General features: G+C 42.8%; 1 protein-coding gene across 2 annotated transcripts in view; it reads left to right on the top strand.

Moving 5' to 3' along the window:
- mfsd3 (major facilitator superfamily domain containing 3) overlaps nucleotides 1-18,660 on the top strand; it is a 117,520-nt gene that overhangs the window by 49,449 nt on the left and 49,411 nt on the right. For both annotated transcript variants that reach the window (XM_048618886.1, XM_048618879.1), the window contains one exon: nucleotides 14,060-14,169. In XM_048618886.1, coding sequence (XP_048474843.1) covers nucleotides 14,060-14,169 — 110 coding nt within the window. The remainder of the gene's footprint in view (nucleotides 1-14,059; nucleotides 14,170-18,660) is intronic.

The raw sequence follows: 18,660 nt of genomic DNA, 5'->3' as shown, positions 1-18,660 counted from the left end.
TTGGAACAATTATTCAGCCTTAAGTGGGAATTGTTTTAGGAGGATATCACCTGTTGGGTCTAGAGATGTGATTTGGTCCTTCAGGTTACTAATGGGACATGTAAGAAATCTGGTTGTAGTTCAAGTTTTGTTGCACCTGTGCTGTGTTTCTACGCTTAGTCAGTATATTCTTATTATGACTAACAGCTGCTGTGCTTTCCAATTTTCAATGTTTGACGCTTCTTTCCTCTTCAACGAATGGTGATTAGATGAATACCTGAAAATGAAGGCAACCAACAAACCTCTGGTGAGGCAAATATTAACTCACATCATTTTTTTACTGATGGTGCCATAACATGTCCATTTTGAAATTTTTTGAAATCTTTTTGGATCACGTATGTTAAGACTAATGTGTACAGAGACCTTAATGTAACATGATACGCTGCATAATTAAGTTGCTTTCATGTTGGTGCCAATGATCAAAGTGGCCCTGAATATTTCCATCACAGGGCCTTTCCAGACATTATCTGTGTGGAACAACATAGCCAGCGGTGCATCACTGCATCAAAGAATGAGTTTATCTTATTTAATGAGGAATAGTGCCAAGTGAGTGAGAAAAAGCCAGAGACTTTGCTAACATTGCTGGATTTCGAAAGGTCCAAGATATAATAGATTGCACACATGGAGCCCAGATGGACATTCAGCATTAGAGGATCCTTTAACAAAATGTGAAAGTTCTGTAATATTCAGCTTGCATGTGGCCAAATGCAACAGATAATGCAGATCTGCACACACCAACCAAGCAGCTGCCTCAATGCCCATAACTTCTGGATGGTTAGATTCTTGGGGACAGAGGATAACCTCTAAAAAGATGGCTTATAACACTGGTACAGAACAAACAAACATAGCCCAAGAGGAGTTCAACGAGAGCCACCAAGACCCTAGTTAAATTTTGATGCCTGGACAGATCAGGTGGTGCTCTGCAATACGGAACTGGGACAAAGTCATTTATGGTCATAGTACGCTGTGCATTGCCCAGCCTAGCTATGGAAAGAGGCGAAGCCCTGGCAGAGGACTATTTGACAGAGACAGTTCTGACCTTTGATGTCAATTGTAGTGAAGATGAGAGTGAGCCATGCCTGCCTCTGGCTGGGAGACCAGGGAATCTCTTATGGTGAGAAGGTTCCAATAACATTGTGTCTCCTGCACAACAGCATTTGGGCTTTTGTCACCCTCCTTGTCTTCTCTCTCTGTAAAAAACACAAGACGATAAGACCATAAAGCACAGGAGCAAAAAATTCAGCCATTCAGCTCATCGAGTCTGCTCCGCCATTCAATCATGGCTGATAAGTATCTCACCCCCATTCTCCCGCTTTCTCCCCATAACCCTCGATTCTGTTGACGATCAAGAACCTGTCTATCTCCGTCTTAAATGTACTCAATAACCTGGCCTCCACAGCCTTGTGTGGCAGTGAATTCCATAGATTCACCACTCTGGCTGAAGATGTTTCTCCTTATCTCCGTTCTAAAGGGTCTTCCTTTTACTCTGAGGCTGTGCCCTCGCATCCTAGTCTCTCCTTCCAATGGAAACATCTCCCCAACATCCACTCTGTCCAGGCCATTCAGTATTCTGTAAGATTCAATTATATCCCCCCTCATCCTTCTAAACTCCATCGAGTATAGAGCCAGAGTCCTCAAATGTTCCTCAAATGTTAAACTTTTCATTCCTGGGATCATTCTTGTGAACCTCCTTTGGATCTGCTCCAGGGCCAGTACATCCTTCCTGGGTATGGGGCCCAAAATTGCTCACAATACTCTAAATGTGGTCTGATTAGAGCTTTCTAAAGCCTCAGAAGTACATCCCTGCTTCTATATTCTAGTCTTCTCAAAATAAATACCAACATTGGATTTGGCTTCCTAACCACTGACTCAACCTGCAAGTTTATCTTAAATGAATCCTGGACTAGAACCCCCTAGTCGCTTTGCACTTCAGATTTCTGAATTTACCCCCCATTTAGAAAATAGTCCATGCCTGCATGCTTCCTACCAAAGTGCATGACCTCACACTTTCCCATATTGTATTCCATCTGCCATGTCTTTGCCGTCTCCCAACCTGTCTAAATCCTTCTGCAGCCTCCCCACATCCTCAATGCTACCTGTCCCTCTACCTATCTTTGTACCATCTGCAAACTTAGCCAGAATGCCCTCAGTTCCTTCATCTAGAACTTATATAAAGTGAAAAGTTGTGGTCCCAACACTGACCCTTGTGAAACACCACTTGTCACTGACTGCCATCCTGAGAAAGACCCTTTTATCCCCACTCTCTGCTTTCTGCCAGACAGCCAATCTTCTATCCATGCTAGCAACTTGTCTCTAACACCATGGGCCCTTATCTTACTCAGCAGCCTCCTGTACGGCATCTTGTCAAAGGCCTTCTTGAAGTCCTAGGCAGATAACATCCATTGGCTCTCCTTGGCCTAACTTGCTCATTATTTCCTCAAAGAATTCTAACAGATTTGTCAGGCATGACCTCCCCTTGATGAAGCCATGCTGACTTTGCCCTATTTTACCATGCACTTCCAAGTATTCAGATATCTTATCCGTCACATTAGACTCTAAAATCTTACCAATGACTGAGGTCAGGCTAATTGGCCTGTAATTTCCCATCTTTTGCTTTACTCCCTTTTTAAACAGCGGGTTACATAAGTGATTTTCCAGTCCTCTGGGACCCTCCCTGACTCCAGTGATTCCTGAAAGATCACCAAAAATGCCTCCACTATCTCTTCAACTATCTCCTTCAGAACTCTGGGGTGTAGTCCATCTGGGCCAGCTGATTTATCCACCTTCAGACCTTTCAATTTTTCTAGCACCTTCTCTTTGGTGATGGCCACCATACTCACTTCTGCCTCCCCCGACTCTCTTGAATTTTTGGGATATTACTTGTGTCTTCCATTGTGAAGACTGATGCAAAGTACTTATTCAATTCCACAACCATTTCTTTGTTCCCCATTACTACTTCTTCAGTGCCATTTTCCAGTGGTCCAAATGTCCACTTTTGCATCTCTTTTGCTCTTTACATATCTAAGGAAACACAAGGACCATGTCTGCTGAGGGCAAGGTAGACTCACCAAATAATGCCATGCAGAGGGAGTGACATGAACATAGCTCCCACAGCAGCATCTAATATAGAGACAACAAGGTGCAGAGCTGGATGAACACAGCAGGCCAAGCAGCATCATAGGAGCAGAAAGGCTGACGTTTCGGGCCTAGACCCTTCATCAGATTCTCCAGCATCTGCAGTTCCTACTATCTCTCCCAGCATCTAATATAGCCCCAGTTCACTCACAGGTAATGCATTAATGCAGCTGGAGCATCATGTGAAAAGAACAAGCAGTTATTTTCAATATTCACATTTTCTTGACACTTAAGCATGGAAGCCACCCGTGTGCAATGAATGTGTCTTTTTAAATCTCTTATAGATGTTTTGTTCCTCTAGCGGTTGTCAGCTGTGCTGGTAACAGGCTGCTGACGCTTATGCCCTTAGTTTGGGATGACTGCGGAAGGTATCCTCTGGTCTCCTGATTCCCTCAGGGCCCCCATGTGGTGGCTGTCTCATGCACACTAACAGAGGCTCTTCCATCATCACGAGACCATTGAGGTGTTTGTACCAATGGCAGAGAGGTAGAGGAGAGGACCCCCGACCAGGAAAGCCCTGACAGATGTCCACCCGTGGTGACACCAGATGCCTACCTGCCACCATGAAGACTTTTTTTTAAGTCTACCTGATTTCCTGAGAGGAGCCAGGATCTGGATGTGATTTCAAGCTCCTCAAATCTCATCCAAATCCTGGCTCCTCTCAGATTTCCATAAGCCTCCAAAGTCTAAGACCATTTGTGCTGTCTTTCTGACTGCGTTCCTAGTTTCCAACATATTCACAATCTCCCACCTAAGCCTGTTCAGCATGGTTTGCAGAAATTATAAATGTGCACCTTTGGAATCTCATCACTCTGGAGCCTTCCTCCAATCTCACTTTGACCAATGGCTCTGCTTCCATCATTGACTGCTTTATTCTATGGGAATGGGAATGGGAATGGCTGGGTTTGCAGTAAATACAATGGTATGAAAGAAGTGTGGAAATCTGCTAGTGGCAGGAAAAGTATTTGATGTATTTAATGTTTTTTTTTCAAAAGATACCTATATTAAAAAAAAACAGGAAATCTGCTTTGTATTCCTATCTTGAAGTAATCCTAAGTGACATACATCTGAGGAACCTTCACAAAAAAACTTGACCTATGTTGCACATAACCCTTTCTTTTTGTAAATGATTTTAATTCCTGCACCTTCTCATGCTGCTTTCATTTGTTTCCTCTCTGGATAAAAGGTTTCTTTAATCTACTCATTTTTGCAAATAAAGTGGCTGAGGAAAGACTTTGAAATATAAATATCAAAGAAACAAAAAGGGTTAGAATTTGACTTGAGAAAAGGACAAAATGTAAGAATATGAAGACGCTGCTGTTATTGGCCGATAACTCCAATAGGTCACGCAATGCATCAAAGTTGATGCCATGGATGATAAAACAAGATCATAAAGTGGTTTGATCTTTCATGTCATGACTGGCAATAGATGTGCTATTTATTTCAATAGCTTTGTCAACAGAGATGTGATACCCTTTAAGCAACTGTCAAAATTTTGACAAGTTTTTTAAAATTCTAATTCTACATTGCTTAAAGGAGGTGAATGGTGCTCAGAGGAGATGGGATGGTTGAAATATTAATGAAAATATGGCTTATAGCTAAGAGTTTGTATACTTCTATTTGCTCCATTTGATTTTTGAATAGGGTGTACTGGAATTTCAAAACATACAGAATTCTGTTTTTTTAGATATAAAAAGACATCTATCTAATCCCATACTTTCTGTGTTGTTAACTGAAAGCTGAAGCGCTGTCTGCCCCCCTCTATACTGTCCCAATGGAGACTTTACCTCTGAATTTTCAGAATATAAGGGAGAAGTTTTCCTTACAGCTTCTGTACCCCACGTCAGACTGAAATGTGGGTCAGACGTCTGGACTATGTAGAAAATATCCATTTGTTGTGTTTGTCCTGAGGGTGACCAGATTGAGTCAGTCTTGCTGTTTACTGTCAAATCCCGAGGCTCAACCAGAGCCTTTCCAGTTGAAAGCAGATTGTGATTGAGGGCAAGTAAGAGAGAGGGTGCTTCAAAATGAAGGAGCCTTTTAAGCAACTTTTTAAAACTTGAAGGGATTATGTGAGGTTAAGGTTAAAGCTTTAGTCATATTGTGCGTAATAGCAAAACTAAGAAAGCAATTAAGAACTACAGATGTACAAAGAATGGATACAAACACAATATATAGTCAAGGCTAGAAGCAGAGAAGTCACATTGTCAGCAAGATATTGCTGGCATTGGATGAAATATAGACAGTGTCTGTGAAAGGTTGAGAAAATAGCAGACCATGTAAGACACCTGGATAGAGAAGTGTGGGAATTCTACAATGTCTGTTCTAAATATTTCCATAAAGTTTGAAGCTGTTACTAAGACACCAGTGTTTAGATTTACATTTCATGGTGAAAAGACTGGCTGACCCTACATTCTCTCTCCCTGTGAAATGAACAATTGCAACCTGATTTCCTGAATCCTCTATTGAGTTGTCCGATGACATCCTAAAAAACAGGTATTGCAGCAGGGTCCACTGTGGTGGAAGAGGGAGGTGGGCTTGTGTGCAGATTAGTCTGCCCTCCTGCTGGGGGAAAGGCAGGGAGTGGTGTGATCTCTGCGTCCGTCTGTAGTGCTAGCTCCCCCCACCCCCATTCTGCTGCATAGGGATGCTTCCGAACTGGCCTCCCCCATTTGTGGGAACCTGCAGGACAAATGGAAAATCCCAGTTGGTCTATTTCTTTCAATGGCTTTATAAAGCTGTTAACCAGCTGGATTGGCTATCTGTCTCTTAACCCCACCCACTCCCTTCCCCCGGATCTTTCCGACCTCAACGCAAGTGGCTCACGGAGACAGGATGGAGCCAGGGAACTGACACACTGGCCAGCAGGACTAGCCTTTGGAGCCTTCCTGCCTTTGATTTTGGCCTCAGTGGGCTCTAAAAGTTGTCTCAAGAGTCAGTGCCTGTAGTTGAAATGTCCCTTGCTATGGTGGTAAGTAAACCACTAACTGTTGAATAGCTGAAACCACTTACACTTGTAGAACTCTTCTGGGAGTTGGTGTAGCTACTAAGACAGATGTAAATTTCTGCTAAATATTGCTTTTACTGATAGACCTACATCAGCCTAACATTAACAGTTAAGTCACATCCATCACATAGAAGATACAGAGAGAATACTTGCCCTCTCCTCTTCACCTTCCTAGGTCAATTGACTGTAAATGGAACAAATTGTAGATATTGTGTAGAAATTACACACTTCCCACACTTCCCTTAACTTAGGGATTTGGACCTTGTTTCCAATTGGAACTTCCATCTAAGAAGTCTCCACCCAGAAATACAAGCTTTTTTTTCACTGCTGACCTGGTCTTTTAAACAGTCACTGTGCAATGGAGATAATAACAATTTGAATAGAAACACAAATTATTCTCAGTTTTGTGTGGCCCATCATTTAAGCTACCAGAAACACTTGGTGATAGAGGTCACATGGCACAGATAGATCCTGATGTATTTATTATGATGATCAGCACACTATTCCAAAAACCAGCCACATGTTATGGGTGAAAGAGGTCAAGAGATGGCCATTTGTCACTTTACCCAGTAATAACAGAAAAGCTGAGAAAAGGCCTGGCTGTCATTTTACTTTATTTCTTATAGGAGTTTTAAGAATTTTAATCTTTGTTAACTTCATCTGTTTGTTGTTTGATGTGCATATTTCTTGAGCACTGGAATAAGCTGCTTCATTGACCTCCCTGACCCTTTATTTAAAATGTTACTTTATCCACTCATGGAATGCGGGCCTCATTGGCTGGGCCAACATTTATTGCCCATTGCTAGTTGCTCTTGAGAAGGTGGTGGTAAACTGTCTTCTTGAGCAGCTGCCCTCCATGTGCCCTTGGTCGACCCACAATGCTGGTAGGAAGGGAGATCCAGGATTTTGACCCAGCAACAGTAAAGGAACAGCAATATATTTCCAAGTGAGGATGGTGAATGGCTTGAAGGGGAACTTGCAGGTGATGCTGGTCATATGTATCTGCTGCCGTCGTTCGTCTAAATGACAGTGCTTGTGAATTTGGAAGGTGCTACCTAAGGTTCCTTGGTGAATTTCTGCAGCGCATCTTGTAGATACTATACACTGCTTCGACTGAGCATCGGTGATGGACGGAGTGGATGCTTGTGGATGTAGTGTGAATCAAGCGGGCTGCTTTGGATGGTGTCAAGCTTCCTTGAGTCTTGTTGGAGTTGCACTCATCGAGGCAAGTGGGGAGTATTCCAGCACATTCCTGACTTGTGCATGTAGATGGTGGATCGACTTTGAGGAGTCATGAGATGAGTTACTCACTGCAGGATTCTTTGTCTCTGACCTGCCCTTGTAGCCACTGTATTTATATGAATTCAGTTCTGTTTCTGGTCAATAGTAATCCCCCAAGATGTCGATAGTGGGGTATTTATTGATCTTAGCGCCATTGAATGTCATGGGGCTGTGGTTAGATTATCTCTTATTGGAGATGCTCATTGCCTGGCAATTTTGTGGCACAAATGTTACTTCCCACATTTCAGTCTGAACCTGAATATTGTCCAGGTCTTGCTGCATTCAGACATGGACTGCTTCAGTACCTGAAGAATTGAGAATGGTGCTGGACATTGCGCAACCATTGATGAACTCCCCATTTCTGACCTCATGATGGAGGGAAGGTCATTGATGAAGCTAATAATGGTGGTTGGGCCTAGTACACTACCCTGAAGAACTGCTACAGGGATGTTCTGGAGCTGAGATGACTGACCTCCAACAATCACAGTCATCTTCCTATGTGCCAGGCATGACTCCAACTAGCTGAGTGCTTTACCCCTTGATTCCCATTTGTTCCGGTTCGCTATGGCTCCTTGATGTCATACTCAGTCAAGTGCAACCTTGTTGTCAAGGGCTGTCTCTCTCACTTTATCTCTGGAACTCAGCTCTTTTGTCCACGATGGAACAAAGGCTATAATGAGGTCAAGACTGAGTGGCCCTGGCAGAACCCAAACTGGGCGTCACTGAGCAGGTTATTGCTGAGCAGGTTATTAATAGCATTTTGACGGCACCTTCCATCATTTTACTGACGATCGAGAGTTGACTGATGGGGTGGTAACTGGCCGGGTTGAATTTATTCCTGCTTTTTATATATAGGACATATCTGGGCAATTTTCCACATTGTCAGACAAATGCCAATGTTGTATTGGAATTGCTTGCTAGGTGTGTGGAAGCTCTGGAGAACGAGTCTTCAGTACTATTGCTGGAATGTTGTCAGAGCCCATTGCCTTTGCAGTACTCAGTGTCTCTAACCATTTCTTGATATCATGTGGAGTGAATCAAATTGAAGACTGGTATCTGTAATGCTGGGGACCACTGGATCAATTCACTTGGCACTTCTGGCTGAAGATTGCAGCAAATGCTTCAGCCTTATCTTTTGCAAGGATGTGTTGGGCTCTTCCATCATTGAGGATGGGGATATTTGTGCAGCTTCTTCCTCCAGTGTGTTGTTCAATTGTTCACCACCATTCATGCTGGTTGTGGCAGGATTGCAGAGCTCAGATCTGATCTATTAATTGTGGATCAGATCACAACTATCACTTGCTGCTTATGTTGTTTGGCACACGAATAGTGCTGCTTTGTAGCTGCACCACACTGACACCTCATCTTCAGGTATGCCTGGTGCTGCTCCTGGCATGCCCTCCTGCACTTTCCATTGAACCAGGGTAGATCCCTTGGCTTGATGGTAATGGTTGAGTGGGGGATATGCCAGGTTATGAGGTCACAGATTGTGCTGGAGTATAACTCTGCTGCTGTTGATGGCCCATGGCCCCTCATGGATGCTCAGTCTTCAGTTGCCAGATCTCTTCAGTGTCTGTCCCATTTAGCGCAGTAAAAATACTACACAACATGATGTAAGCTGTCATCAATGTGAAGGTGGGTCTTTGTCTGCACAAGGACTATGCAGTAGTCACCCTTATCGACACTTATCCATATGCACCTGCAGCTAGCAGGTTGGTAAGGATGAGGTCAAGTACGTTTTTCCTTCTTGTTGGTTCTCTAACCACCTGCCATAGACCCAGTCTAGTAGGTATGTCCTTTAGGACTTGACCAGCTGGACCATTTGTACTGCTGCTGAGCTACTATTGGTGGTAGTTATATAAATCCCCCAGCAGTGTTTCCTCAAAGTATTGTTCAGCATGGAAGAGCATTGAGTCATCAGCTGAGCGAGTACTGTATGTGGTATTCTGCAAGAATTATTCTTGCCATGTTTGACCTGGTGCCATGAGGCTTCATGGTGTCCAGAGTCAATGTTAAGAATTCCCTGGGTAATTCACCCCGATTGTACAGCGCTATGCCACCGCCTCTACAGGGCATCACCTACTGGTTGGACAGGACATATCCAGGGATGGTGATAGTGGTATCTGGGATGGTGTCTGTGAGGTTGAGTATTCCTTGAGTATGGCTAAGTTGTTGGAGGGCATTCTGAGAAACAGAATTTACTTGTATTTGGAAAAGCAAGGGTTGATGACGGATAGTCAGCATGGTTTTGTGCACAGGAAATCATACCTCACAAACTTGATTGAATTTTTTGAGGACATGACCAAGAAGATAGATGAGGATAGAGTGGTTGATGTTGTTTATGTGGACTTTAGCAAGGTGTTTGACAAGATTCTGCACGGTAGACCGCTTACTAAAGTTAGACCTCTGCCACCCCATTTGTGGCCAGAGATGATTTGAAAATTAATGTCAGAGCCCCTTGCGTTCTACAGCAGCCTGGGATATATATCATAGATGTCATTGAAATGATATCCCTGGCCACTTCACTATTTTATAACAGAACTGCACAGAAGCCACGAATAGGACTCCTCCTGGGAATTCAGCTGAGAATAGCTAACCTCACACAGAACCCAGGAATCAGCCTGTGACATGTCTGAGCTGCGTGACGATGTTTTAGTTAATGTTACTAGAAACTGAAATCTAGACACTTTTCACAAAAGCTTTGAAGAACTTGCATGAATTTCAAACTGGTTAAAAGAGGCAATTACATAGTCAAAGTGTGAAATGTTAAACAAACATACAAATAAGCAAATTAGGAGCAGTAGTAGGTCACTCAGCCTCTCAATCTTATTGTGTCTTCCAATAAGATTGTTTTGATTTGATTGTTGATTTGATTACTCCGTATTCCTGCCTACCCCAGCCAACCCCCTTGTTTCTCAAGAATCTGTCTTTGCCTTAAAAATATTCAGCAACTCTGCTTCCACGGCCTTTTAAGGAAGAAAGTTCCAAACATTTATGACCCTCGTGAGAAAACCTGTTCTCCTTACCTGATGATGGGCCACTGGACTCAAAATGTTAACTCTGATTTTCTCTCCATGGATGCTACCAGACCTGCTGAGTTTCTCCAGCACTTTCTGTTTTGGTTTTGGATCTCCACCATCCGTAGTTCTTTCCTTTTTTCTCCTTACCTCTGCCTTGTCTGGGCAATTCCTTAGTTTTTAAACAGTGACTCCGAGTTGTACATCTGTCACGAGGGAATATCCTCTTCACATCCACCCTGTTAAAACCCCTCAGGATTTAATGTGGAATTTGCGCTGGTCAAACAGTCATTATTCCAGCGTAGTTGGGACTTTCTCATGGGGACAGTGCAGAATGCCCATTGTAACACACCACAAAGGAATTGCCTGTGAAATTGAAGATTATCCTGATAATTCCTCTAAACCAAGAATCCTCCAATTAAAATTAGGGAATTTGGAGGGGTCTGATTCAATCAAATAAATAGTTACATGAAATATTAGACTGTTAAATACATAGTCTAATCCCTGAGTAAATATCCAAATGACTCCTTTGCACCACCTCAACTACACCTCCCCCCGACCACTTACACCTCCATACCCTGATCCAACACCACAAGGACGCGACAGCCCCTTTCTCCACTGCTGTACACTCCCCTGTCCACACTTTACACCTTCTGTACCCCAGATTCCCCCTCTCCACCCCCATTGTTCTACCTGATCCAACTCCCCCGACACTGCTCCACCTCCCAGCCACCAGACTCGACCCTGGTACCCTACCTACCTGGCATCCTATCGCCTACTCATCTAACATTGTGTCACATGGCACCCTAACCCCCAGCCGCCTGGCTCCTTAACCTTATGTATTTATCATTTGGCAGCAGCTGTCAAAATAACTGTCTGTGATTCTAGATCTTTACATTTCAGAATACTGCAACGGACTGCAATGAAAAGGGGACGTGTTTGCCTTCCCCCAAAGGTTCACTGCTGCAAGAGAACTGTGAGAATGTTAGTGTGACTCCACATTTCTGAAGGAGCCTATGCATTTCAAAAGGTTGCCCCTTACTCTTCTAAACTCCCAGAGGATGTAAATCCAGCTTGAATGACCTTTCTTCACAGGACAACTGACCCACTCCCATGTCTTAGTCTAAGTTAACCTCCTCTGAGCTACTAGCAACACATTTGCATTTATAAATTACAAACAGAAAGTGCGGGAAAACTGGACAGGTCAGGCAGCATCTAAAGGGAGGGGGAACAGATTAAACATTTCAGTTTGATGACCTTCCAACAGCTCTAAAAGGTTATTAATTTGCAGGGTTAACTGACCTGCTGAGCTATTCCAGTTTTGTTTTGATCTTATTTCAGATTTAGTTAAAGTGAAGCAGAATACAAATTGAAATATCTGTACCCACTAAAAGTATCGGTACCTAGGTACCCTGTACCTAAGATGTGCCGAGAGGCGACATTACAGACTTTTCACTGCACTCATCTGAGTGCATTTGACAATAAAGACTATTCTATTCAAATTAAATAAATGCCCTGTGTGGTGAAGAGACCTATTTGTTTGTATTTGATGACAGATTTTTAAAAACATAATTCTCAATTTATTGTAATATCTTACTTGCCCTTTCTCATCCAGGACATTTTTTTAAAGAAATATACAGAAAACAGTTTCATATCCTAATCATTACCAACACACGCATAGGGGCTCTGTGCCAAAGTATGTACAAGCTTAAGTTCAAACAAATTTTGGCTAGAAATTTGGCCATGTAATGCAAGCCTCTTCACCCCCCAAAACTAGTGACAAGCCCATGGTTATTGTGGGACAGAAGTGTGCCATTCACTATGCTGGTGAAGGCTAAATAATCAGTGAGTGATGTCCATACCAGAAACAAGAGACCTCACCTCTGTTTGAGGCCCTGTTGCTCAAAATTTGTTCACCCCAAGGTAGCCAATGTTGACTGCACTCATTAAAGAATTCCACTTGCAACCTAATAGATAGCCCTTAGAAGGAGTATCTGCTGGACCATACCAACAAAGTGAAAGTTAGGGATGTGTATGCATCTTTCAAGTGAACTGCTCGTACACCCCACCAATGAATTGCACCACTCCCTCCCTTCACTTAATTCAAGTTGCAGATTGCTGTTAGCTATTAGCTGTCGACAGCATATTAAATCAGTGAAACCCAAGGCCTAATATTGGGCCATTCTTGCGCTAATCATGGTGATTCTGTGTGTCCCCATGTGCCCAAAATAAGTTTCCTCGAGTTTCTAGTTTTGATCCTTAAATTTTAAATTTGTTTGTGTTACCTGGAGAGCAGTTGATGCCATGAAACTGTTTCCTACTATGAATAAACACTGCCAGAAGAGGAGAGAGTCAAAAAGTAAGGGAGATAGCAAGAACTTTAGATGCTGGAGTCAGAGTCATTACCGTGTGGAGCTGGAGGAACACAGCAGGTCAGGCAGCATCAGAGGAGCAGGAAAGTTGGCGTTTCGGGTTTACACTCTTCATCAGGACTCAGAAGAAAGCGTTTGTCCTGATGAAGGGTATAAACCTGAAACATCGACTTTCCTGCTCCTCTGATGCTGCCTGACCTGTTATGTTCCTCCAGCTGCACATTGTATTAAGTCAAAAAATAAATGCTTGCAGAAGTGCTTCCCAAGTAGCATCTTGACTTTTTATTTCACTTTATTTGTCTATCTGTTCCTCATTCACATTCCAATTCTGTTACCTCAGTCACCTACTTTACTTAAGATTTTCCAGCAAAATAAATTAATTGAAAATGCTGTTCTTTTGTTCAAGTTGTGCAATGTTTTAGATTGATAAAATTTGATACAAACTGTTTAGTAATCAGCAAAGTACAGTACAAATAAGTACACATTAATGCATTTTGCTGTTGGTAATGACAGATTGCTATAATATGAATCCTACAATCGACATTGTCCATCTGTGATTTCTTTAATCAATGATCTACTCCAAAACCTTGACAAAACTATTTCCCTTAAAAAGTAGTCTAAACTCCAAACAAAAAGACCTATGTGCTTGACCGCTGAAAAATAGTTGTGCAATATATGGTAACAAGGTAAAATACCAAAAGGAATATTATTCTTTGAAATTCATTGAAAATTGCCGATGGTCAGTGTGCTGTAATGATTAGTACCAGATTAGATCTGTCGGTCAATTTCTCTAATCAGAAGTAAAGATCATTTTAAATATTTACATTTCAAATGATACATTAAAAATGCTGCTGGACATTTAGATTTTCTTGAAATGTAATCCCTGCACTGTATATTACAATGCAAATCAGATTTTTATTATAGTTCGAATGTAATTGTATAAATTCCTGATTTACTTCCCGATTTTGTACTGCTAGTAGGAGGTATTTTTGCTTTGGAACATCAGCAGAAGAAATACCAGATTTGAATTTTTTTTTAGCTTCTGCTCAAAGAGGAACCAGGTGTTTACTTGCAGGCAATATTCCTGACTATACTTTCAACATGTCAAAAGAGGGGTTTCTTATCCTGCTTCTTCCTTGTGTAATGTTGCAACCCATCACTAAAATGTCATAAAGTTTCAACTTCAATTTATTTTCTATTTGTCCTAGGTGCAGCTGTGCTAAGTATAATTTTACAGCATTTACTTGGTGGATTGATAACAACATTGACATTTAGTATCATGATGCTGTGCACACAGAAGGCTGAGGAAAGAATACAGGTAAAATTGGTATATTTTGTGACATAGTCATTATTTTGCCAACCTGATATAGTGTTTCAGTATCAGTTAGGTTATCCTCCATGTGAAATTTAGAGGAAGCAATTCTTGATACTTTTGCCATGCTATCCAGTCTTAAGACATACTATTTAGATAAAACAATGATTTTATTGTTCCAGTTTTTTTTTCCTGTCATAAATATGAATGCCAATTTATTCTGTTGTAAGAAGTGGGTAAGTTGTTGGAGGCGATTCTGATGGACAGGATTTACATGCATTTGGAAAGTCAAGGACAGATTAGGGATAGTCAGCATGGCTCTGTGTGTGGGAAATCATGTCTCACCAACTTGATTGAGTCTTTAGAAGCGGTGACAAAGAAGATTGATGAAGGCAGAGCAGTAAACATTGTCTATATGGACTTCAGCAAAGCATTCAACAAGGCTCCGCATGGCACATTGGTTAACAAGGTTAGATCACATGGAATCTGGGGGACCTAGCCAATTGGATTCAAAATTAGCTTGAAGTTAGGAGACAGAGGTTGGTGGCAGAGGGTTGCTTTTTGGATTGGAAGTCTGTGACCAGCAGCATGCTACAAGGATTTGTGCTTGGTCCACTGCTTTTCATCATTCATGTAAATGATTTGGAAGCGAATATAGGAGGTATACTTTGTAAGTTTGCAGATGATACCAAAATAGGTGGTGTAGTGGGCAGTGAAGAAGATTATCACAGAGTAAAACGGGACCTTGATCAAATGGGCCAGTAGGCTGTGGAGTGGCAGACGGAGTTTAATTTAGATAAATGAGAGGTGCTGTATTTTGGTAAAACAAGCCAAGGGACAACTTATGTGGTTCATGGTAGCGTCCTGGGGAGTGTTGCCGAACAACCTAAAGGTGCAGGTGCATAGTTCCTTGAAAGTGGAGTCGCAGGTGGACAGAGTGTTAAAGAAGACGTTTCACACGCTTGCCTCCATTGGTCAATGTATTGAGTAGAGGAGTTAGGGTGCCATGTTACAGCTGTACAGGACATTGGTGAGGTCACTTTTACAATATTGCGTACAATTCTGGTTGCCCTTCTATAGAAAGGATGCTGTTAAACTTGAGAGGGTACAGAAAAAATTTACAAGGATGTTGTGGGGGCTTCAGTGTTTGAGATATGAAAATAGACTGAAAAGACTGGGACTGTTTTTCACTGGAGTGTAGGAGGTTAAGTAGTGACCTTATTGAAGTTTATAAAATCATGAAGGGCATAGATAAGGTGAATGACAAGGGTCTTTTCCCTAGGGTGTGGGAGTTCAAAACTAGGGGGCATATTTTTAAGGGGAGAGGAGAAAGATTTAAAAAGGACAAGATTTGCAACTTTTTGTTACACAGAATGGTTTATATGTGAAATGAACTGCCAGAGAAAGTGCAGGTACAGTTACATGGTTTAAAAAATATTTGGATACATTCGTGAACAGGAGGGATATGGGCCAAGCGCAGGCAGGTGGGACTAGTTTAGTTTGGGAACATGGTTGATGTGGACTGGTTGGACTGAAGGGTCTGTTTCCATGTCGTATGACCTGAGGGCTAACACTTTCACACAGAACCTGGTGTATGTATGGAACGAGCTGCCAGAAGAAGTGGTGGAGATGGTTACAATTACAACACTTAAAAGGCATCTGGATGGGTATATGAATAGGAAGAGTTTAGAGGGTTATGGGCCAAATGCTGGCAAATGGGATTAGGTCAGATTGGGATGTCTGGTCGGTGCGGACGAGTTGGACTGAAGGATCTGTTTCTGTGCTGTACAACTCTATAACAAGTTGTTAAAAATAAGAACCTATTAAAAGTTGCACACTGACTGATTTGGCAAAGGCCTTAAACAATCTAAAATCCTGCATACATTGCAACTGTCTACAATACAAAAAGACAATGGTAGCCCTTTAGATTAGGGGAGCAGGATTAAAACATTGTTTAAGAGCTTTATGATCTTTCCCAATGTCATCATTGCAATGTACAACTGTAACCACTGCCAGATGCAGCCAAATATTCGTCTGATATTTAGTCTTTCCCTTTTTCTGCTTTCAGCAATGTTACTTTAGTTTATATTCTTTACACATACATATTAGAATTCTAGGATTGCATTCAGGTACTTTATGTGTATTCTGTGCTTGCACAGTTAACTGATATACACTTGTAAAGGACTTTTATAGGAAGGAGTTGCCATTCCAGGGAGGTAAATGCAGACTCTTGTGACGCTATTAGCCTGTTTAATTCATAGTGTTGCTTCATAAAATGACAGTTTTTTTTAAATAAGGCAAAGCAACCTAACATTATCTAGGACGATGTTAGAAGGATTCAATGGTTGTTAAATTTTCTTAATTGTCCAAACGTTGTTTACATTGCTTGCTTGCCTTTTTAAGTATGAAGTTTTAAGATTCAGAAAGGTTCTTTTTGCCTTAGATAAATCTAGAAGCCAGGGATGGGGAGTGGGGTTTGTTGCATAACTTAAGGATAATTCCAACACAGCCACTGATGGAACTTAAGTTTGATCAAGATAACTCGGAAGCATAGAACAAGTTTTAGAGATGGTGACAATGACAATTGTCATCCCATCTGGTTTACGGAAGACAATTTGCTGTCCTTAGTGATAGTAGGAACTGCCGATGCTGGAGTCTGAGATAACAAGGTGTGGAGCTGGATGAACACAGCAGGCCAGGCAGCATCAGAGGAGCAGGAAAGCTGACGTTTCGGGTCTAGACCCTTCTTCAGAAATGGGGGAGGGGAAGAGGGCTCTTAAATAAATAGAGAGGGGGGAGGCGGTGATAGAAGGTGGATAGTGGAGCGGATAGGTGGGAGAGAAGACGGACAGGTCAAGTAGGCGAGGATGAAGCTAGTAAAGGTGAGTGTAGGTAGGGAGTTGGGATGGGGGTTGGTCAGTGAGGAGGGAGGGGCGGGTAGGTGGGAGGGAAGATGGACAGGTCAAGGAGGCGGGGCCGAGAATGGGGGCTGATCTTGGGATGAGGTTGGGAGTGGGGAGATTTTGAAGCTCGTAAAGTCCACATTGAGACTATTGGGTTGTAGGGTTTATAAATTTCAGTCCCCACCCTTATCTGCCTTCCAGAGGGACCGCTGCCTTCCAGAGGGACCGCTCTCTCCGCGACTCCCTCGTCCACTCCACACTCCCCACTAGCCCCACCACCCCTGGCACTTTTCCCTGCAACAATAGGAAGTGCTACACCTGCCCCTACACCTCCCCCCTCACCTCCATTCCAGGCCTCAAGAAAACCTTCCACATTAAATAGATGTTCACCTGCACATCTGCTAATGTGGTCTATTGTGTCTGCTGTTCCCGATGTGGCCTCCTGTACATCAGGGAGACCAAGCGGAGACTTGGCGACTGCTTTGTGGAGCACCTACGCTCGGTTCGCAACAAATGACAACACCTCCCAGTCAACTCCCCCTACCACTCCCTGGAAGACATGTCCATCCTGGGCCTCCTCCAGTGTCACAACAATGCCACCCAAAAACTGGAGGAACAGCACCTCAAATTCCGCCTTGGGAGCCTACAACCCAATAGTCTCAATGTGGACTTTATGCGCTTCAAAATCTCTCCACCCCCAACCTCATCCCAAGATCAGCCCCCATTCTCGACCCTGCCTCCTTGACCTGTCCATCTTCCCTCCCACCTAACCGCCCCTCCCTCCTCACTGACCAACCCCCATCCCCACTTCCTATCTACACTCACCTCTACGAACCTCATCCCTGCCTCCTTGACCTGTCTGTCTTCCCTCCCACCTACCTGCCCCTCCCTCCTCACTGACCAACCCCCATCCCAACTCCCTACCTACACTCACCCTTACTAGCTTCATCCCGCCTCTTTTCCTTATCTGTCTTCTCTCCCACCTGTCTGCTCCACTATCCATCTTCTATCACCGCCTCCCCCTCTTTCTATTTATTTCAGAGCCCCCTTCCCCTCCCCCATTTCTGAAGAAGGGTCTAGACCCGAAACATCAGCTTTCCTGCTCCTCTGATGTTGCCTGGCCTGCTGTGTTCATCCAGCTCCACACCTAATTTGCTGTACTTACCTGGCCAACCTGCACATGACTCCAAACTCACAGCAATGCAGTTGCCTCTTTAAATTCCTTTGAAATCGCCCAGTAAGCCATTCACTTCAAGGGCAATTAGGAATGGACAGTAAATGCTCACCCTCCCAGCAATGCCCTATTCCTATGAAAGAATAAATAAACTAAACAGTCGATCATTTTGGACTGAGAAAAGTGGCATAGATCTTTGAATTTCCACATTTCATCATTGAATGGCTTGTAAAGATTCAATTTAGTGCAAAGCAGCACGATATTAAAATCTCATCCAATACCCTGTGCTCTCTGACTTACATTGGCTTATGATTGACAGATGTCACAGATTTAAAATTTTCATACCTGTCTTTAATTATCTTCATGCTCTTGTCCTTTCCCCTTTCTGTTTCTTTCTGTGGCTTTTCAACCCTTTGAGAA

Source organism: Rhincodon typus, chromosome 3, assembly GCF_021869965.1.
Source record: "Rhincodon typus isolate 14 chromosome 3, sRhiTyp1.1, whole genome shotgun sequence".
Classification (NCBI taxonomy): domain Eukaryota; kingdom Metazoa; phylum Chordata; class Chondrichthyes; order Orectolobiformes; family Rhincodontidae; genus Rhincodon; species Rhincodon typus.
Note: the sequence above shows the minus strand (reverse complement) of the source record. Positions and strands in the feature narration are given on the sequence as shown.